At 43.1% G+C, this 23,125-nt stretch overlaps 2 protein-coding genes across 2 annotated transcripts in view; one reads left to right on the forward strand and one right to left on the reverse strand.

Moving 5' to 3' along the window:
- Nucleotides 1–4: 4 nt before the first annotated feature.
- On the reverse strand, nucleotides 5–16,387 carry LOC107110619 (vomeronasal type-2 receptor 26-like). Its single transcript, XM_015411419.1, has 7 exons — nucleotides 16,170–16,387; nucleotides 12,681–12,858; nucleotides 10,546–11,400; nucleotides 8,284–8,511; nucleotides 2,528–2,533; nucleotides 1,438–1,558; nucleotides 5–906 (listed from the first exon to the last, which is right to left on the reverse strand). Exons 1-7 carry the CDS (start codon nucleotides 16,385–16,387, stop codon nucleotides 5–7), a joined length of 2,508 nt encoding a protein of 835 aa, XP_015266905.1.
- Nucleotides 16,388–19,095: 2,708 nt separating this feature from the next.
- The window catches only part of LOC107110621 (vomeronasal type-2 receptor 26-like), a 13,895-nt gene continuing 9,865 nt past the window's right edge, over nucleotides 19,096–23,125 (forward strand). Inside the window, exons 1-4 of the mRNA XM_015411420.1 lie at nucleotides 19,096–19,304; nucleotides 20,245–20,536; nucleotides 21,782–22,630; nucleotides 22,751–22,891. Coding sequence (XP_015266906.1) covers nucleotides 19,096–19,304; nucleotides 20,245–20,536; nucleotides 21,782–22,630; nucleotides 22,751–22,891 — 1,491 coding nt within the window. The remainder of the gene's footprint in view (nucleotides 19,305–20,244; nucleotides 20,537–21,781; nucleotides 22,631–22,750; nucleotides 22,892–23,125) is intronic.

Raw genomic sequence — 23,125 nt, forward strand, 5'->3', positions numbered from 1 at the left:
TTTGTTAATTGTTTCTCCTTATTAGTTGCCCTCTGCTGTTAAGTTTCGGTCTCAGTACAATGATATAACATTTAGGAGAAAAGATACAGCCTAGTAACCCAGCACTGGAGGCCAAGATGGAGAAGACCTCCACGGCCACCATGTCTTTTCCTCTTGTGCTCAGATAGGTTGGAACAAAAGACAGCCAAACACTGCAGAACACCAACATACTGAAGGTGATGAATTTGGCTTCATTGAAACTGTCTGGTAACTTCCTGGCAAGGAAAGCCACAACAAAGCTGATAAATGCCATGAATCCCAAAAATCCTAAAACACAGTAAAACATGGTGACAGACCCTTCATTACATTCCAGTATAATTTTGTCAGTCATTGAGTACACATCAAAATCTGGGAATGGAGGAGTTGTCGTTAGCCATGCAGTACAAATTATGCCCTGAACAAGGGAGCAGGAAAGAACAATGCAACTGGCCAGTTGGCTCCCCACCCATTTCCTCATCCTGGACCCCGGCTTGGTGGCCATGAAAGCTAGAATGACAATGAGGGTTTTGGCCAGTATGCAGGAAACAGCCACTGAGAAGATGATGCCAAAAACACTTTGTCGAAGGAGACATGTTAGGTTTTCTGGTTGACCAATGAATAGAAAAGCACAAAGGAAGGAGAGGAGGAGGGAGATGAGGAGGATGTAGGTGAGGTTCCTGTTGTTGGCTTTAACTATGGGAGTTTCCTGGTGTTTAATGAAGATCCCAAGCACCAAAACTGTGATGAAACAAAAAGAAATGGCAGAAATAGCCAGACTTATCCCCAAAGGTTCTTTATAAGACAAGTAGCTTATATTTTTGGGAATGCATGAGTCTTGCTTATTGTTTGGATTCTGATCTTCTGGGCATTGAAAACACTCATCTATGTCTGAAAAAAGAAAATAGCTGTACTCATTACAGTAACAAGATTTTACTATTGCAAAGTCATGAACTAAACTATATCAGATTCTGAAAGACAATTTTCAGCCTTGTCATGGAATTATATTCCTAAAAAGTATACTCAGAGAAGATCCAGAATTAATTTAGCTCTTAAATTTCTAGAAAAGCTCAGCCCCTTCATAGACAGAATGATATCTCCTTGGATATCATCTTTCCTACCAGTGCCATGTTCTTCAGTCAAGTGTCATGTTATAGAGAAAACCATGCATGTATCACTTATGACGTCACTTTTTCACAAATTTAAAATCCTTCATACTCCCTATCTGATTTTTTTTTATTCTTTTGTTTGAGTAAGGTATAGAACAATAGAATAAGCACATCACTGGCCCTCTTATCAGCAATAAATCAGGAATGACTTGCTAAGCTACATTAAGGTAAGTCTGTACATGTTGGATCACATGTTGGACACATGTTAGATCACAGCCAATGCTTTAGACAACTCTATATAATCATATATTACCTTCTTGGTTTGAAATCTTCCCTTGTGGACATGGCTGGCAAACATAGCAGCAAAATGGCTTCCCTTCCTTCTTCACTTTGTGATAACCCAAATGACATTGGTCATTGCACAGAGAACGAGGCTGTATCTGTCCATAAGTGAAAGTCAAAGTTTTAACATTCAGAATGATGTACTTCATTTATAAAATGACACTTAAGAAGTAGGTTGTTGTTGGTCTAATATATGGGTGCTACTTCTAGAGAATATGTGACATGCAATTCTTTGTTTGTTTTTACTATGTAGTAAGACCTTGGGTTTATTTATTTATTTATTTTTCACATTTATATCCTGCCCATCCCGTAAACGGGCTCAGGGCGGGTTACAATATTTTAATAAATACAATAACATTTAAAACACATTAAAACATATGTAAAACATATCTATGGGAATACATCCAATTTTAGTTTATATTTCTACGCTTTGATGTGATCTGCTCATTTCCTTTACGGCTACTGCAGATTTTGCCATGAATATGTTTAGCTATTGAACCTACCATGTGTTGGATCCCCAGGCATTCGAAATAACTCCACGTTTGTTTCAAAGCAAGGTTTATTTCAAAGCGATGGTTCAAGCCGGAACAAGGACATTGTTAGGAATGACTACCAATATACATGCAAAACATAATAAAGAAAATTGAACCAGTTTAGAACCAATGAGCCCAGTTCCCGCGGGCGGGAATGGGCATGGAAACTCGCGCCCATTTCATGGGAACGTAACCGTTCACTAGAATCAACATAGGTTCAGTTCTCAGGGCAGATACCCATAACAAGCAGAGCGAAGCTGCGACTCCCACCAGCTGCATGACCTTGGCCAGTTCCGCAGAAAACAACTACACAGCATATGAACTCTACAATAACGAGGGGGGGGGAAGGCACCCTAGGTGTGAAGCAGGTAATCCCAGATATAATGGCAGCTAGCTGACATACTGCCCCCTCAAAATTACCCATTAACCACCACCTCCCGGATTCGGTGGGAGACCTCCCGGTTTGCCCGGGAACTTTTTGTGGAACCTTTGCAACATGTAAGGGGCCCGAATATCCCCTTCTTCCACCCATTCCTGGTGCTGGGGACCGAAATCAACCCATTGAATGAGGTACCACAGTTTACCACGCTTAATTCTAGAATCCAGGATGTCAGCAATCTCGAAATGTTCATCCCCGTCGAGAATGATGGGAGGAGGGGAATCGCGTGCTGGCCTCCACTTACCATGGCCAGTGTCCTTTTTCAAGAGACTCATGTGAAATACAGAATGCAAAGACTTCAAATTTTTAGGCAACTCAACGTCTACAGCCACATCATTGATAATGCGCCGCACCTTGAATGGCCCAATGAATTTCCAACTCAGCTTTCTACAAGGTTGCAGGAGTTTGATATTTTTCATTGACACATAAACAAAATCACCAGGCTTGAGGTCCCAACCCTCCACCCTTCCTCTATCAGCCTGATGTTTGTAAGCTCGTTTGGCATCATCCAAAGTAGAACATAACAATGGCCAGGCATCCTGCAAAGATTTACACCACAACCCTGCATCAGTATGCTGAAGAGGAGTGGGCCCTCCTAGAAATGGTAAAGGAGAGCTGTCATATCCAAGAGCAGCCTTGAAAGGAGACATATTAATAGAGTTATGGAATGTGTTATTATAACAATATTCAGCCAGTGGAAGCAAGTCACACCAATCATTCTGCTGGTAATTAGAAAAACAACGCAAATATTGCTCCAAAGTTTGATTTACGCGTTCTGTCTGGCCGTCAGTCTCTGGGTGGTAAGCGCTACTCAAACCCTGCTCCACCCCCATCAGTTTCATCAATTCCCTCCAAAACTTAGAAACAAATTGTGTCCCACGGTCCGATATCACCTTAGCTGATTTTACGTGGGGGGATTTTACGTGGTGTAGAAACAATTTTGCCAGTTTTTGAGCCGTTGGGAGGGACGGAAGGGGAATAAAATGGCTTTGCTTGGACAGCAAGTCCACCACGACCCAAATCACAGTTTTCCCTTTACTGAGGGGAAGATCAGTAATAAAATCCATAGAAATCACCTCCCAAGGCCTGGATGGAGTGGGGAGGGGATGTAGAAGACCAGGGGTTTTGCCCCCCCTTGGTTTGGACAATGCGCAAGTTTGACAGGTGCGAACAAAGTCCAGGAGATCTTTGCGCATGTGCGGCCACCAAAACTGCCGCCGTAGTAGCTGGAGGGATTTCACGAAACTCCAATGACCCGCCAGCTTAGATCCGTGAGCGAGGTGTAGAACTTCCCTGCGAAGAGAAACAGGCATATACAGTTTATTGTCAGAATAGACCAACCCCTCCGGGCTGCGGACACAACCTTGCAATGTAGCAATGACGTCTTCATCTTCCTGAGAGAACTCCGCACGGTAATGCCCCCCACAATCCGGTGAGGGAAAGGGTGGAGTAGAAGTAACAGGAGACGAGGCAGGCTTGGGAAGTTTGTGCGCTTGTGCCCTCGTCACGACCGCCCCTCCCAACTGGGCGGGTGTGAAGATCGAGTCAATGATGACTTCATGCAAGCTCTCGTGTTGCGGGAGGCGGGACAAGGCATCGGCCAGCGAGTTAGAAGACCCGGGGAAATGGTGCAGTGTGAACTGGAACTTTGAGAAAAAGTCTGCCCATCGCAATTGCTTGGCATTGAGAGAACGGGGGGATTTTAGGGTCTCAAGGTTTTTATGATCAGTCCAGACCTCAAAAGGGACCCTAGCCCCCTCCAGCCAATGGCGCCATGTGGAAAGGGCCAGGCGAATCGCCGAAGCTTCTTTCTCCCACACACTCCAGTGGCGTTCAGCATCAGAAAACTTCTTGGACACAAATGCTAGCTGATGCAATTTCCCATCCACCCCCTCCTGTAGAATCGTTGCTCCCATAGCTACATCAGATGCGTCTGTTTGGACAATGAATTTTTTCTCCTCATCAGGGTGGGCCAAGATTGGTTCGGAGGTGAACATGCTTTTCAATTTATTAAACGTCGCATCACATTCTGGTGTCCATTTCAGCGGAGCCCCCGGTATCGTAGCGTCAAAACCCTTCCCCTTTGTTTTTAACAAGTCAGTGAGGGGCAGGGCTATTTGGGCGAACCCCTTTATAAAAAATCTGTAAAAATTAGAGAATCCTAAAAATGCTTGGAGTTGTCGCCTGGTTTGGGGGGGTTCCCACTCTACCACATCCTTAATCTTCCCGGGATCCATTTCCAACCCTCCTCCCGAGATCCGGTAGCCCAAAAAGTCAATGTGTGGTTGTTGAAACTCACATTTAGGGAGCTTGGCAAACAATTTGTGCTTATGCAATGTTTTAAGGACTTTTCGGACCAATTTGACATGGGAGGGGAGGTCTTGAGAGTACAGTAAAATGTCATCCAAGTAAATAAGTACACCCTTAAACAAATACTCATGTAACACCTCATTAATCAAGTTCATGAAGACCCCAGGAGCCCCCTGAAGGCCGAAGGGCATTACTAAGTACTCGAATTGCCCCAGCGGGGTATTGAACGCAGTCTTTCCCTCATCCCCTTCCCTGATTCGCACCCGGAAGTAATCATCACGCAGATCGAGTTTGGGAAAAATCTTCCCTTTGGTAGCCTCCGCAACCAAGTCTTTAATCAAAGGGAGGGGGTACGCGTTAGTAGCGGAAATTGCGTTCAAACCCCTGTAGTCGGTGCACAAACGGAGCCCCCCATCCTTCTTTTTCCTGAAGAGCACAGGGGCGGCAAAAGGAGAGGAGGCAGGGCGGATGAAACCCCGGGCAAGGTTCTTGTCAATGAACTTGCGGAGCTCCAGTTTTTCCGCGGGCCCCATGGCGTAGATCTTCCCCTTTGGGAGTTTGCAGCCCGGTAACAGCTCAATGCCACAACCTGATTTGCGATGGGGGGGCAGTTCGTCCGCCTCCTCTTCCCCAAAGACCTGTGCTAAGTCATGATACTTCGGGGGGAGGGACGCCAGTTCTTCTGCTGTTAAGGCAGCGCAAGGAAAGTCAAGTGCAGGCGGGGCCCCCCATGTTTCGTCCCAACGGTGCTCCTGGCATTTAGGGGAGACAAAGTCAATTCTGCCCTCCTCCCACAGTACATAGGGATCGTGAGAATACAACCATAGGGCTCCTAGAACCAGAGCAAACTGCGATTTGGGAGTTACCACAAAAGACCTTTCTTCCCAATGGGCACTCGCACCCACTCTCAATGGCATAGTCTCATGAGTACAAGGGTCCATGGGCGCCCCATCCATCTGTGTAAAGATAATCGGGGACTTGAGTCTCTTTATGCCTGCTTCCAAACTAGCCACCACTGTGGGGCTAATCAAGTCTCTCCCACACCCCGAATCGATCAGTGCTTTTACTCGCACATGCGTTCCTAGGTTGGGGTTCAAAAGCGAGACCGTGACAAAAAATAAAGAGGGGGGCTCTCTCACCACTATAGGCACCTCCTGGTCCAAAAGGTCCTGCCGTTGTGCGCCTTTCACAGCAGGACATTCTCGTTTCCCGTCGGCTCAGGCTCAGAGTCGTTTGAGTCCTCCTGGGGTTCCTCCGATGCGGCTTGCAAAGCCGTGGAGAATTTGGGTTTGGCGCTCCCTCTTTTTTGTTGGGTAGCTGGTTTCCCTTTCGGCGTCGGTGGTGCTGTCTTGTCCTTCCCTTGTCCGGTTCCGCAGTTTGCCGCGAAATGGCCCCTTTCCCCGCATTTCAGGCAAAGACCCATCTTCATCCTCAGGTCTCTGGCCGCGTCCGACAGGTGCCCTGGTTTAGGCTTCGAAGTGGTGTGTGGGGTCCCTCTCCCCCCACTGGCTGCCAAGTCTAGCCGGATGGTCTGGAGGCGGCTCTCCGCGTTCTCCGCTTCTTGAGCCCATGCCATCAAAGAATTCAGGTCTACCGAGCGTAACACAGTCTCTCTGATCTCCGCATTCAGACCCACTCTATACATTTCCACCAAAATTTTGTCAGGCCAATCGCGTAACTTAGCGGCATGATTATGGAACTCAGCAGTGTAGTCTTTCACCGAGCGTCGCCCTTGCTTGAACGTGCGTAGAAAAGCTTTAGCCCGGTTTTCTGCATTTACATCCTCAAACTGGGTTCTTAGTGCCCACATGAAATCTCGTAAGTTAAACAGTTCAGGGCCCTGGTTAGAGTGTAATCCCACATACCAGGTCGCAGCTGCTCCTTTCAATCGGGAAGCAATCACGTCGATTTGACCGCTGTCATCGGGAAACAGGTGTCCATGCTGGGTTACGAATTTTTGGACCCTCACTGTAAAGAAAGCCAGTTCTTCCGGGTTCCCGTCAAATGTGGCATCCAGTAAGTCCTTTGGCCTCGCCCTTGGTTCCGCTGGTGGGAGTCCAGGTGCCCCGGGTCCTCCCGGAGGGGGAAGAACCGGTGCTACCGGCGGTCCCGGTTGAGCGGGGATCAGAGGGGGTGGCAGTCCGGGTGGCGGAGCTTGCCCTGGGATGGGGCCCTGCGATCCTGTATATTGGTAGTCATTCCTAACAAAATGTTGGATCCCCAGGCATTCGAAATAACTCCACGTTTGTTTCAAAGCAAGGTTTATTTCAAAGCGATGGTTCAAGCCGGAACAAGGACATTGTTAGGAATGACTACCAATATACAGGCAAAACATAATAAAGAAAATTGAACCAGTTTAGAACCAATGAGCCCAGTTCCCGCGGGCAGGAATGGGCATGGAAACTCGCACCCATTTCATGGGAACGTAACCGTTCACTAGAATCAATATAGGTTCAGTTCTCAGGGCAGATACCCATAACAAGCAGAGCGAAGCTGCAACTCCCACCAGCTGCACGACCTTGGCCAGTTCCGCAGAAAACAACTACACAGCATATGAACTCTACAATAACGAGGGGGGGGGGAAGGTACCCTAGGTGTGAAGCAGGTAATCCCAGATATAATGGCAGCTAGCTGACACCATGATGGAAAGGGTCAACCAGATCACTTGATCTATTCAGCACACACCAAACAGCCTCAAACACTTGCCAAACTGGTTTGTATCAGGTTTTTTCAAAACTGCATATGTAAAGATGTTGCCAATTCAAACTGATTGCCAGCAATTAGCATTACTAAGGACTACTTAGACCAATACCAAAGGGTAAGATTTTATTGAAATGTGGTATTTATTCTTGACTGATTTATATAATTTGTGAGTTATCAATTGTCTATTTAAACAATTGCCTGATCGATAGAGCAATTATTAAGCAAGGATGGGGCTCAGTAGAATTTAGTCATCCTGTGGGAGAATATACATACTACACAAAACACAATTGTGCAGTACTGCATGACTAGGAAGGAATACGGTGGAGGAATACAGTAAAGCAACCTGTTGAATGTCAGTTAACAGAACCCATCACTGAAAAATCAGGACCGTGTTTGCAACTGGTGAACAGGATGAACCAAACTATTCAAGTATCCTAATTTTTGTTGATTATATTTTCACTTTTTGGTTGGCACAATTCACATGTAATATTTACTAAATGTGCTAATTCCAAAATAAGTTCCACGGTTCTGTTCCATAGAAACATGTTCCATCAGAGTGAATTTGCTTCTTCATAGGAGTGCTCAATGCATGACATACTGAATAGGACCATACACTGTACATAGTATTATAGCTTCAAAGGCCACAATTTAATATAATATGCAATATAACATCAGGATTTTGCCATGACAAAAAGCACAGTAGAACATCATGGTTTGAATGAGTCTCATCTCATTAACATAGCAGAATCTCTTTCTGGGTCTGACCAATGAATCACCTTTCTTAATACTGAGAAAGCCAATTAATATAATACAAAATGTGTTTGGACACTACCTGGTTAAACAAGTGGGGCCATACGATGGCGTCTTCACAAATGGTGAATGTTTTGTCCGGTGGAGCTTTTGGCTCTATCCTTCCAACCTTGACTCTAAGAAAGGACCGGTTTGGGAATGTGAACCAGTTGATAATATCAAATCCAGATAGCAACTCTCCATTTTGATCAAGGGAGATCTTTTCCTCCAGGCTGTTGTTAAAGGAGATGTTTCGCAGAATGTGATGGAGCTACATTGGGGAGGGGGCAATCAGCTAACAAGAACATATAAAAAGATACACAAGAATCTTTCAGAGTTGATGGCTACGATGAATGGTCCTGCTTTTTAAAATAATCATTTGCAGGTGAGTAGTAGGGTTGCCAACTTCAGTTTGGGAGATTCCTGGAGATTTGGGGGAGTGATGAGGGCTGGGTTTGGGGAGGCAGAACTCAGCAGGATATAATGCCATCAAGTCCACCCTCCAAAGCAGCCATTTTCTCCAAGGGAACTGCTTTCTGTTGTCTGGAGATCATTGGTAATTCTAGGAGATCTCCAGGCCCAAACCTAGAGGATGGTAACTCTAGCAGCAGCAATAGTATTGACCACTTTAATGTTTTGATCATTTTATACATTACTTTAGTCTTCATTGCCTTATTTTCATAACTGTAGTCCACCTTGAGTCTCAGAGAAAAAGGTGGATGATAAATTATGTCAATAAATAAATACAGTAGCATTAAGCAGCCTGCTAGCACAGCCTAGCTTGATCTCATCAGAGCTTGGAAGCTAAGTAGGGTCTGCCATGTTTAGTACTTGGATGGGAGACCCCCAAGGAAGAAGGGAGTTGCTGTGCGAACCACCTCTGCTCATCTCTTCTCTTGAAACCCCTGTAGTCCTAGGGCCCTGATGCATTGGTTGTGACTTGATGGCACACAATTAGTAGTAGTAGTAGTAGTAGTAGAAAGCAGCATTAGGAATTGAACAAGAAATGCTAGTGTGTTTACTCGAAAGGAAGATGACTTAACTTCTTTTTTCTAAAAAGGAATCATCATCTGCTTGGGTATACAGATCTGTTGAGGGGTGCTTTGCTGAGTTCTTGAAGTCTTGATGTGAGAGGTGACTGCCCATGTGGAGATTATTGGAGGAAGTGCAAAAATTCATTCACCACCTCAAAGCAGTGGAAGCCATGGCAAATACTCCCTTTCAGGCTCCTTTAAGTGTGCAAGGGAGAGAGGTGGAGTCGGTGGGCTCACTGGCTTTGAAAACTTACTTGGCAAATGGTAAGAAGTGGTAGGAACAGTTGGGGTGGATTTGCTTCTCTATGGAGAGAGAAACCCCAAAAGCCTGTGGGTTTTACAGCAGTTTAGTGAAGCATTAGCTATAGTTACTATTAGTGTGTGGATATTTTAGATGGGGAAGGCTGTGGCAAGTAGTTAATTTTAGTCATCCCTGCTGGATTGGCAATATAACACAGACTGCTGAAAACTGACTTCCTACCATGGAGAGCATTGTGAATTGTGAGTTTAACAGTGTATTTCTAAGTAGAGTTACACCCTTCTAAGCCCACTAATGGTGATGGACTTGGAAGGACACAATTCTATTTAGGATTGCATTGCTAGTTGGTCTTATGCAAGTCTTTGCCTAGTAGTTCAGCTCTTTAGAGCGAGGTGTTTAAAAGCCAGTCCCTTGCCTTTTAAAATTTGAAACAATGTGATCCAATACTACTTGTGAACAGTTCTGATGCCTTTTCTGCCCTGGCCCCACCTGGTGGAACACGCTCCCCATCAAGATCAGGGCCCTGCGGGATCTTACTCAATTTTGCAGGGCCTGCGAGACAAAGCTGTTCTGCCAGGCTTTTGGTTGAGGCAATGGGTGTCCACAAATGGCCTCCCCGAGGTTGCTGTCTCCTACCTACTAACCACCCATCTGCCAGCAACCGGCCATAACAGGCAGTATTAACGGGTCGGAATTTGCACCAGCAGCTATAACTACTGATTTTGAATGTTCGCAATGTCATGTTTTATTGTGTTTTAAACCTTGTCGTATTATTTGAGATGATGTGACCCACCTTGAGCCCGCTCACTGGATGGGTGGGATACAAATATGAAAAATAAAGAAATAAAGATATATAAAAAGTGGAAACAATTTTTTTTCTTCTCTAGTCTATATTGCCTACGTGGATCCCTATGTAATAATATAATGTACAGTTATCTTTTTGTTTAGGATCGGTCATTTTTACCCTTGTTTTAGAGACTGCTGTCCTAAATAAATGTGCCCAGAAGATTACCTTCCACAGTTGTCGTTTTGGAAGCTTCCATCTCCTTCCAGCCCCCATTCCTCTGTGTCTGGATGTAAATGAATTCATGGCATGCAAACCTTGTGACACAGCATAAATCACATTGTAAATGTTGTGGCTATGAATAGTCATGCTCAGTTCAAAAACAGAACTAGGTAGAGTCTCTAGTTTTTCTTGCCCAGAGCAGATATTTTGGAGCAGGTTGTATCCTGTGGAGTTGGGGAATGAACATATAAAAACCTGTTCCCAGAAGACCTTGATAAAACTGTCTTCTTTCACTGAGGTAGGGTTCTTACTATGAAGAAATTTCCGGAATCCTAATGGCTCCTTGAAATGAGCAGCAAAGGATATAGCACCATGGAGAAACCGTATGTCCCAACTGCTTTGAAAGGCAAGTGACGAAAAATCCATCTGTGCCGTCAAAATCCATACTTTTTTCAGTGTTGGTAGATCCTCAGTTTCTGGTATCCGAAGCCACAGTCTCAAAACCATCATGGTCTGAATTTCACCATGCAGTATCACAGCGTTGGCGGTACTTTGCAAGACAACCTGGTATTTTTTGAACTCCCCTTCTACTAAGGCAGTCATATCAGTGGAAAAAATCCCTCCTGGGAATCTGTCTATGAAGTCAATGCAGATACCCCTTTGGGGGAAAATGGGAAGCACGTTCTGTACAAACTTTTCTCCATTGTCGTCATCCAGATAGAGTACTCCAATCCATGTCCACTTGAAATGCGACAATAACTGGCAAATGCCCTCATACTGAAAGGCCCCATTTGGGAACATTGGATAGAAGAAGCCTCCATGATCTGTGCTGTCCCACACTGGTGCAGAACCATATATAAACTATGAAAAAATTGAAAAGAGAGATAAAAGAGAGAGATCTTGGGCAAGAGAGAGATCTTGGAGTTGTAGTGGATAACTCACTGAAAATGTCGAGACAGTGTGTGACTGCAATAAAGAAGGCCAATGCTATGCTGGGGATTATCAGGAAGGGTATTGAAAACAGATCAGCCAATATCATCATGCCCCTATATAAATCAATGGTGCGACCTCATCTGGAATACTGTGTGCCGTTCTGGTCACCACACCTTACAAAGGATATTATAGCTTTGGGAAAAGTGCAGAAAAGGGCAACTCGAACGATAAAAGGGTTGGAACACTTTCCCTATGAGGAAAGGTTAAGGCGCTTAGGGCTCTTTAGCTTGGAGAAAAGACGGCTGAGGGGTGACATGATCGAGGTTTATAAGATTATGCATGGGAAAGAGCAGGTAGAGAAAGAGGTACTTTTCTCCCTTTCTCACAATACAAGAACTCGTGGGCACTCCATGAAACTGCAGAGCGGTCGGGTTAGAACGGATAAAAGGAAGTACTTCTTCACCCAAAGAGTGATTAACACATGGAATTCACTGCCACAGGAAGTGGTGGCGGCTACAAGCATGGACAGCTTCAAAAGGGAATTAGATAAGCATATGGAGCAGAGGTCCATCAGTGGCTATTAGCCACAAGGTATAGCTAGGGGCTCTGGGGCAAGTGATGCTCTGTCTTCTTGGTCCTTGGGGCCTGCCTCTGCATGGCAAACCCTGTACCTCCTTGGTGGTCTCCCATCCAAATATTAATGAAGGTCAATTCTGCTTAGCGTCTGAGATCTGATGAGATCAGGCTAGCCTGTCTATCCAGCTCTTTACAGTTCTACATTTGACAAACTGTAATGATTGACTCAAAAATTATAGGCAATCCAAATTTATTTATTTTTTCAGTGAGTATTTTCAGTGAGCCAGTTTGTACCGGCAAGGCGGGGTATAAATGGGAAGCAAATATATAAATAAATTTATGAACCAGAGATACACATTTCCCCCAAATTCTTTGAATGTGGTTCACCAGTGTACACCATGTATAACAACCAGAGCTCAGCAAAGTTAGTAGACTTACATATATTTTAAAATAATTATTCCCAAGGGCTTTGATGACCAGGTGGTATTTTCAGAGTCAGATGAAAGGAAGCAAGACAAAGGGGCCTCCTGGAAAAAACACATGTCCTTCATATTCCCTAAAAGGCCACATAAGGGCTTGTCAGCATTTAGGAAGATCCACCCTGCCTCCCATGTGCCATGTGCATATCTTACCTGTGGAATCTTGTAGGTAGACAGAATGGTTGCCATGTGGAGGCAGATATCAAAATTGGGGCCCCCAATGACAGCTACCAGATTGCTCTGGGTGTCACACTTATAGTTAGGGGTGAATTTGCCTTGTGTGGAGAGAAGTTCCATTGAGGCAAGATAGGCATTGTTTGCACTGAATCGGCTGTTAAAAATGTGAAAGCCTAGGGTGACATTGTGTAAAATCCATGGATTTTCGTTGATCTCCTTGATGGCAAATTCCAAAGCCAGAATGTGCTGGTACATCTGAGGTATGGATCTGCAAGGAAAGTTAGATTTTGCATCTCAGGGAATGCCCTTTGAAGTATGGATTTTGCCACATGTTATCTCTTTATTTAATTTTTTTGTATTAAATTAGATTCTATGGAACCAGTCCAAGAACCGTCGAAGCAACATTGTCAAATATACCTGGGCTTCTCATAATAGAAGCCCAACAGAATCACGAGCTTGCTGTTCAAGAACATCATGATCTACAGTGTTCCTTTGCTTTGCCACATCTTCCCTTGCACTAATTGTCAGAGATGTTCAGCAACTCACCAGCTAAATTCACATCCACCTCATGGGTCATCATGAGCTGATTTTGCACTGAGCTGTTTGGCTGCATCTGAATGAGTTTAACTATTTACATTAAGAACTAGCATGGTCAAGTAGTTAAAGGTGTTGGACTCAGATCTGGGAGACCCAGGTTCGAATCCCCACTTTGCCATGGTAGCTTACAAGGTGATGTTGAGCCAGTCACACAATCTCAGCCTAACTACCTGACAGGACAGTTGTGAAGATAAAATGGGAAGAGGGGGGTCCCTACTGGGGAGGAAAGTGGCATATAAATGAAGCCAATAAATAAATACATTTATATTATTCAAGACTGAATATTTGCAGCTACTGTCCCACTCCCTCACACCCATCTGCTGATGTTGCTACCTCCAATTAATTAAAGGCTCCTAGATAAAATAAACATATTTGTTGGAGGTTTTTTTTAACATGATACTTACTTCTTAAGTGTTGCTATGTGCCTTCACTGGCTCATGGACCTGGGTAAACTTCTGATCACTTACCCGGTATATGCTTGCACCAAATACAGGCAATGTATTCGTTGCAGGGTTATTTAAAGGATGCACCTGACTTCACAGATGCAAAGAGGCGATGAACTGTTGAGTGATCCTGTGCTTAACAATTTGTCCTTTCATCAGTTAAAGTGACAGAAAACATGAAGCAGAAACTGAAGATTTTGTCTCTGTTGTCTAGGACTAAGGGACATTCACTCAGCCCTACTCACAGGTCAAAATATGTAAGAAACCAAAGATATCAATGACTGTAGAAATTGTAAATAGAACTGTAAAAGCTTGGAATATGTACCACCCAGCTACCTATTCTCATCTTAGGCAGAATATCCAATATGTATTCAGATTGCCAAAATCATTCTCCCCAGATGAACTAATCAGTGCAGAAACAACTCATATCCAGAGCTATTTTTGGGCAGGAACGCACAGGAACGGAGTTCTGGCTGGCTCCTGAGTTGGCCACACCCAGCAGGAACTCATTAGCATAATAGGCCACACCCAACAGCAGAAACTCATTAGGATTGGCTACATTAGAGGTGTGTGGCCTAACATGCAAAGGAGTCCCTGCTACAAAACAAGGCCTTGGGTTTTGACAAAAAACAAGGTAAACAGAATAAGAAGCAAAAGGTGGGTGTGGCTGAATGACTACACTTCTGGCAACACGGGGCTGCTGCCTACTACACTAATGAGCTGTGGTGTCAGGGTGTGGCCTAATATGCTAATGAGTTCCTGCTGGGCTTTTTCTACAAAAAAAGCCCTGCTCATCTCTACAAATCTAGTGCTGTCCAAATTCTTGAGATTATTGATTATTGATTTTTCCATATATTGGCAACAGTCCTCAAGCTTTTTCAAGTGGGACCCATTTCTAAACTTACTCTAATTTTTGGAAAGCCAGTGTCAAAGTCATTTATTTTTCTTTCAACTACTGTCAAAGTAGTTTATTTAAAATGTATTGTTTTATAGCCTGCTTTCCTTTCTAAGACACAAAGTGGGTCGCACAACATAAACCATGTAATCAGACAACATAATCCAGTCTACAATGCAACGGGACTGGGATGACCAAATTAGAAAAACAATGCAAAAGAAAAAGGCATCCTACACGATGTATCATGAACAATGGAGAAAAAGAAATTAAGAAGGGAGAAGACAATGCAATAGGAACAGGGTAAAACATACAATAAACAGCGGAGCAGACAACAATCCTGTTCATTTTAGAAAGACACATCCTTCTAAACCATCCCATTATATTATTATAGTCCCTATTCCCTTTACAAAAATGTCCTCCTGAACAATCCTGTTTTATTCAATCTGCAGAATCATGTACTTTCCTTCTCCTTGATGAATATGTAGCATTTCTGAGGATCAGGCTGCTTTTCACAAGCCTTCTTCACAAGCAAACATGTTTACCCTTGAGCCTCCCAGTACCGCCTCTCCTAGCTTTCCCTATTTCTCTTCTGCCTTGCAGTAAATCTCCAAGAGCATCATGACCTCCTTTTGGATCCCAACCTGTAGTTTGAGAACCACTGTATCAATAGAAAAAGACTTAACCAGTTGCTTCATTATTGAACATGCCAAGGCACAAAATTTGGCCACCTGCAAAATGGTTGCGTTAGAACCATCTGAAAGAAGGAGGGAAATTTTAAAAAATGCATCAGGTCTGCCAGGAAAGTTAGATAAGACTGGAGTTATATATGTAGAGACTGAATGATCCTATGCACCGGACAATACAGTAACATATCATCAATTTTTTCAACCATATCCAATGGACAGGGGCAAACATGCTGACATTAAGAGATACATGCATGTCTAACCCTTCCAAAAGAGGTGATGGTCATATGGAAGGAGGCAAGATGGCGATAAATAAACAACATTATCCAGCTGCTCTACCGTTCTAGTTTTTTAATTGTGTTTTAATGGACCAGGTTATTTTATGCACTGGACTATGTAGCTTATTTAGGCTAATCACACCAATTGTAACCTTTATACATCAAACTGGAAGTCAGACTTACAACCACTATATTAAAAGAAGCCTATTGTATTATATAAAGAAATAGATTATGATAGCACACCCCAAAGCTGGTGAACAAATGAAAACTTCAATAATCTACTAATGTAAAGGTTGCATTACTTCTCCCATATAGCTATGACTTTTTCTTTAAAAAAATTAATCTACATAAATATTAACATCTTGGAAATAAAGGATGCTGTATCACACTTCTATTGTTGTCAGCTACCAATTTTTTTGCAAATATCCTAATGGTAGCTTAGAAAGAGGTATCTCATATCTCTGGAAAGCAAGCCCAAGGAGTGATGCTACTTGTTCTTCACTTTGCTGACCTTAATGCAACTGCTTAGGACCCAGTGACATGATAGAAAAAAATATCCAAACCCTTACATGGGATCATCAAAGAGCTTATGAAAAGGGTAGTGTTCGAACGTTATTGGATCTGAGAACATGTAGATCTGAGAAATAATGCCACCAATGATCAGGTCTCCTGGCTGATAATACTTATGACGAATTGGGAGAGGGTTCCTGGTGCTGCACATAATAACGGAAATCTTGCACACTGTCTGAGGCAACATCACCAGCACCACTACCATATATACCACCATGCTGCAAGGAAAGCTTCTTTCTAGATGTTGATAGTCCTGTTCCTACATCGATTTTGGAGGTTTTTGTGTAGAAGCAGGACTTGAACAGCCACTCAGTCTGATGATGTGAAGGCAAAATTGTTCTATGTGACACATTAGAGGATCGGTCTGATGGGTCTTTTTTCCCCTCAAGTGCCGACTCTGAAAGGCACAGAAGAGACAAGTAATATCCTTTTGTCTTAGTTCACAATTTTGCTAGCTATTAGTGGGACACCTTAGGGACCTATTAAAGAGGTTATCATAGTCATCAATAATTTGACAATAACAGGGGAGCTAATGACTTGTTCTGAGTTGTAAGTTCTCTGTGCCACTGCAGAAGAAAACATGTAATTTGATAATTACAGGGTGCATTCAGATGGGCAGCTAATCCCGCCAGTATGCCAGCTCAAATTTGATCCCGAACTTTTTAATCTGTCCTCGCATGACCAGAAATCCCCTGGGGGAATCGTCTTACCACGCGCTGCTTCCGCTGTGGATTGTCTAGACGGCGTCCACTGAATGAGGCATGCATGGGGTGGCTTTTAAAAAAAAAAGTTTGCGCATGTGCATAGGCGTGATATCATGGCCTTGTTTATCCACGCATGCTCAAAATCAAGATTTTTAAACAATGGCACCCGTTTGGGATAATCTGATGTCAGACCATCCTGGACAGGCACCATTTTTTAATTGCACGGTGGAACGATCAGACAGGGGAAAGTCCATGACTGGCCCATTGGAACCAAAAACTCCAAATTTTAACTAGTACCTTTTTAGTAAGGCACTAAAGCACGGCAAAACGCGATGCTCATGGAAGATGGACATTTCCCAGATGTTAATGTCTGGACATGACATATAAATCCATGAGGCACTTGTACCTCACGTGGATCTAAAGAGCCGTCTGATCGGACTCACAGAGGAGATAATGACCTATCTTCAGTTACAGTTTGTTGTGATGTTGCAGAAGAAATCACATCTCAGTCATGTCAATCACATCTCAACAGAAATCTTTGCCAGTCTGCAGAAGGAGTGCAAGAGATGTGCAGGGCTGTAATGACCCATGACAATGGCCACAGTCACACACATCAAATAATTCACTTGCAATCCACTTTCAATGCACTTTCCAATGGATTTTGCAAGTTCACACAGTAAAAATCCAGTTGCAAAGTGCACTGAAATGGATTAAAAGTGGATTATTTACTGTGTGACTGCAACCAATGAAAGATTGCTGGAAAACTGCAGCCTGAAGGGTGGGGGGAGTTGTAATAAAAGAATATACATATTGCAAAATCCATATCTGTAGAGGTGGCAGAAATGTCCAAGTTCAAATCTGTGCCCATCTTTCAAAACTGAAATGTTTTGAAATCCCAGAAGAAAGTTCCACTATTCATGGAATGGCACTTCATGATCTAATCCATGCCTAGCCAAAGAGAAACTCCCCAAATAAATTCAGAACAAATTAAAACAAGCCCATAAAGCATAAAGGCAGAGAGAACTTTATTCAGCAAAAAAACCTGTTGTCCAGTGCTTTGGTTAGGATGCTGGACTAGAATTGATAAGACCAGAGTTCCAATCCCCACTCTACCATGAATCATTCAGGGGGACCCTGGGCCAGTCTCATCTTTCAGCCTAAGCTACACTTCAAGATTGTTGTGCACAGAAAATTTCTGGGGGGTCATAAGAACATAGGGACATAAGAGAAGCCAATGTTGGATCAGGCCAAAGGCCCATCCAGTCCAACACTCTGTGTCACACAGTGGTCAAAAATACCAGGTGCCATCAGGAGGTCCACCAGTGGGGCCAGGACATTAGAAGCCCTCCCACTGTTGCCCCCCCAAGGACCAAGAATACAGAGCATCACTTGCCCCAGACTGAAAGTTCCTATCTATAAAGGTAAAGGTAAAGGTTCCCTTACTCGAATGCCAGTCAAATCCGACTCTAGGGTTGCGGTGCACATCTCCGTTTCCAAGCCGAAGACCCAGCGCTGTCCAAAGACGTTTCTGTGGTCATGTGGCCGGCATGACTAAACACCAAGGCGCACGGAACGCTGCGGTGGCTCAAGTGGTTAAGACGCTGAACTGCAGGCTGTGAAAGGTCAGTAGTTCAGCAGTTCGAGACCTGAGTTGCCGCATGACGGAGTGAGCTCCCGTCTCTAGTTCCAGCTCCTGCCAACCTAGCAGTTTGCAAGCAAGAAATTGCAAGTAGATCACTTTAGGAAGTGTTTGATCACTTCCTAAGGATTATTATGGGATGTTGCTACTGTAGTGCATAGAAGTTCTGGTGCAATCTGAAAATCATGATTGCTGCCACATTTGGACACAAAAAATTGTACACAGACCTCAAAGAAGTGTAGTGTGATTATCTCCCTTGTAATTATCAAAATCACTATAATTGATCTACACCGTTCAAACTCCAGTGGCTCTCCACAATACATTAAAAATAAACATCTGAAATGTGTGTTTATAAAAACCCCACTGGATTCTTCATACCTAAGACGAGGGGCTGAAGACATACATGTTCTTATCCTTAATCAATATTCCTCAATTGGCACCCAGACAAATAGCCTGGTGAAGGTCAGGCTCAGAATTGCATTGGCAATGCCAGCTTCAATCCAAGCCACCTTCTAGAAGTCCTGGAGGAAAAAAGGAAACCCGGAGACTCTGCGTCTTGGGTGAAGCTTTGCCACCATCAAGATGGAATCTTCATTGCTGCTCCTGCCCTATCACGCGGCATACAAAATACATAGTTTGAAGTGTGTTCAGACAGAACCCCTTCAGATACCCCATGAGTGGTATCAGTCAGGTGAACTACTCATTGGTGCGGTTGTAACTCATATTGGTGGTAATTCCCCCAAAATTTCCTTTGAGAAACACCCTTCTCAGGAATCTATTAACTTGCTATAGTAAGGAATGTTTTCTCTCTGTCAAAATGATTGTTGGAAATTCATTATTTTTTTGCTTGCATAATTAAGTTGAAAGGACAAGGGTATATAGTGTTTTTTTAACATGTGTATGTGCAAAAGAATTAGAATGTTATAGAATTAGTAGTATAATGGAATAGCTCAGCAGGTCACTTTTGTAGGGGAATAGGAGTGCACTGTTTTATGATCACCTAGTTTGTTCTTCTACATTGTACCTCACTTCATGCATTATGGTATATCCTCCCTTTGTGTTTCAATTGTTTTCCAATTTTGTAATCCTGATGGTTGTGTCTTGATGAGAAAACGGGGCTACATTATGAAGTAGATAACAATAGATAGATGATAGACGGACGGCCAGACTGATGATAGATGGGGTGTGTGTGTGTGTAATTCTGAGAAAACAAAGAGATAGTATAAGGAAAATGTAGAAAGGAAAATAAGGGTTATCTAACATAATTTTATACATACACAAATATGTGCGTGTGTGTGTAACAAAGTATAAAAGACAGAAACATTTTCAATTACATTGAAAAAATTTGGGGACTTTGTCTATAATGTACAATGATATTTACTTCTAATGGGATACATTTATTATGATTTTAACCATAGTCCCATCCCAACAAGCCCCAACAGCTCTTTACTTATGTGTTTAGAGCTAGTTCTCTCAGAACATAATAGGCAGAGACTGAATGGTTAATTCAAACAGCAAGAGAGATAATGGGGCTGCCTTGTAAACTTTCCCTGGATATTAGAAATGTATCAGATATGTTACTATTTACTATGATTCTACCCACAGTCCCATCCCAACATGTCTCAATAGATCTTTTCTTATGCATATATGGCTAGTGTCTTACCAAAATGATACAATGATTTCATATCCTGTATAATTCTCCTGTCAAACAAAAGACAATGATATTTGCAGTTTTGTCCCCAAGTTCTACCAGCACATCCTGGCCTTGGTGTTTGCTGTCTATGAGATTAATAATAATCCCAAAATCTTGCCAAATCTCACGTTGGGGTTCCACATCCTTGACAACTACTCTAAAGCAAAGATGGCTTATCGTGCTACACTGGACCTACTTTTCAAATCACATAGGTTTGTTCCCAACTATCAATGTGGCTCCAAGAAAAAACTAATAGGAGTTACCGGGGGACTTGATTTGGATACTTCCACACACATGGCAGACGTCTTGGGTCTTTACAAGATTCCACAGGTAAGATCAGTGCATGGTGATGATTGGGGTTTCTCAAATGTCAACTGTCATATATTAGGGGCTGGCTTCTTCTGCATGAAAAGCTGTCCCAGCCAAGATCTGTGTGTCACAGGGGTGATCTCCCTGAGGTACACAGATCCCAGTTCTGGCTCCTTCTGCAGCACAGTTTAAATATAGTTTCAAACAGCTCCATGGGCTTACGATTAAAATGAGTGTAGAGCTTTCGTCTTGTACTGAAACGACATGATTGATTCCTCGAATAAGAATAGTGATAAGTAAAGCAGTCTCAGATGACAGAAGATATCGGCAGTCTATTATTTTCTGAGGAGGAGGAAGATTACCTGATGAAGAAAAATGAAATGTGAACAGCACTCCAGAAATCACATTGTTATTAAGAGTGTTTTGTCACCTCGATGGATTCGGACTGTATTCTTAAGGTCTCAGACTGTGTGCAAAGGTCTCACCCAGGATTCTTGTCTGTCCATGAATAACCTGGAAACCCCTGACAGTGCTACAGCCAGGTAACTGGTCAGGGAGCAGCCTTTCTCACCACTTTTCAGATACTCTTTGGTAAGGTGACCAAGGAAGGGGGTGTAGAGGATCATCTGGCTCATAGAACTGATTAGTGTCTAAAGCTCCTTTTACTTTTTGTCAAGAGGAGGCATTCCTTGTCCATCACCTCCACATGTTGCTGGTCATCTATAGCTTTTCAATGGTGAAATTCCAGGACCAAGGAACTCCCCTCCCTTCTGACTGGTCAGCTAAGAGAAGGTGGTTTGATGACATGTCAGAGGATGCCCCCCTAAATTTTTACCATTAAGTACACACTTGTACTTTTTAGGACTACCCACTTAATTCCTTATCAGTCCTAACAATAGGCCTACTTAATGCCAAGCTACTCAAAGCCAGTAACGTGTAAAATGTTAAAACTTTCACAAGTTATATAGAAATGGGCAAAAAGTACAACTGTTCACCCCCTAAACAACCAGATAATCCTATCCTACTGAACAAGAGAAGTAGGAAGAAAGTGCCAAACAGAAGTGTAGGTCAGGCCTCTTAGAAGTTATATGCCAATCCTGATCAGCATAGCTTCTGACCAAGTCCAGCCATCCAAGTCAATATGTGCCTTACCTAAAAGAGTTAGTAGACCATGGTATCCCCAATACCAAGAAAGTTGGGAACTGGAAATAAAATGATTGTTCTCAGATACTTTTCTCACCTCTCTCTCCAATTTATGTCTTTTAGATTTCATATGGATCATTTGAATCAACAACAAATTACAAAACCTATTTCCCTTCCTTTTACCGCATGGTGCCCAATGAAGCCCTTCAGTATGTGGGAATTGTTCAGTTGCTTCTGCATTTCAGATGGAAATGGGTTGGGCTCATCACTACAGATGGCCAAGCTGGGGAACGTTTCTTGCAGGTGTTGGAGCCGATGCTTTCTAAGAATGGGATCTGTTCAGCCTTCACAGAAAGAGCCCCAACAAAAATCCATGCAGACAAAGCAACTGAAATCCTTCAAAACTTTTACACGAATAGTTCAAGTTTCCTAGAAAGTGAAGGCAATGCAATTATTGTACATGGAGAAACATCCAATGTTATATGGGTGGCAACCGCTATATGGGTAAGATCTCTAGCTGATTTGGGGTATACAGAGAGAAGCTCTGCAGGAAAAGTGTGGATAACAACTGCCCAAATTGACTTTGCCTTCACAAGCGCTCAAACATCCTGGGACATAGAAATGTTTCATGGTGCTCTTTCCTTCACAATTCACTCCAGTGAGTTAACAGGTTTCCAAACGTTTCTTCAGACTGTAAAACCTCCATGGACAAATGAGGATGGTTTTTTCAAGAACTTCTGGGAAGAAGAATTTGATTGTTCTTTTCCCAGTTCTAGAAAGTCTGCAGAGAATAATGAACTATGTAGTGGAGAAGAGAGCCTGGAGAGTGTCCCAGCAACATTTTTTGAAATGAGCATGACTGGCCACAGCTACAGCATCTATAACATAGTTTATGCTATGGCATATGCCTTACATTTAATGCACATAAAGGATGGGAAGACACAGGAAAGCAAGAATGTGAAGTCCTGGCAGGTACTTAGATAACCTGTCATGTTCTCAGTACCATATGCTGGTGTGAAATGCATTGGGCAGCATATCAGTAACAATAACAATATTCTAATACTCTGTTTCTCTTTTTCTCATTTGGCCTAGCTCCACTCATTTCTGTGCTGGAATTCATTCAATAACAGTGCTGGAGATGAGATCGTGTTCAATGACCATGGAGAACTAGCAAGTGGATTTGATATTACAAACCTAGTCACTTTTCCAAACAACTCTTATGTCCGCATCAAGGTTGGAAGGCTGGATCCTTCCGGCCCTTCAAGAAAGGAGCTCACCATTCATGAAGACAGAATTGCATGGCATAAAAGGCTAACACATGTATGTATAGGTGGCCCCTTGCCCGTAAGGCTATTAAGCAGTTGATTATGAAGATTAATATCAACAAGTGGGGACCAGCAAGAAACTTGCAGGAGCGTCTACCCAATTCCCCCACCTCTGCTTCTTCCCCTTCCCCCCACTTATCTC

This window comes from Gekko japonicus, unplaced genomic scaffold (genome assembly GCF_001447785.1).
Source record: "Gekko japonicus isolate JY-2015 unplaced genomic scaffold, Gekko_japonicus_V1.1 scaffold3620, whole genome shotgun sequence".
Lineage (NCBI taxonomy): Eukaryota > Metazoa > Chordata > Lepidosauria > Squamata > Gekkonidae > Gekko > Gekko japonicus.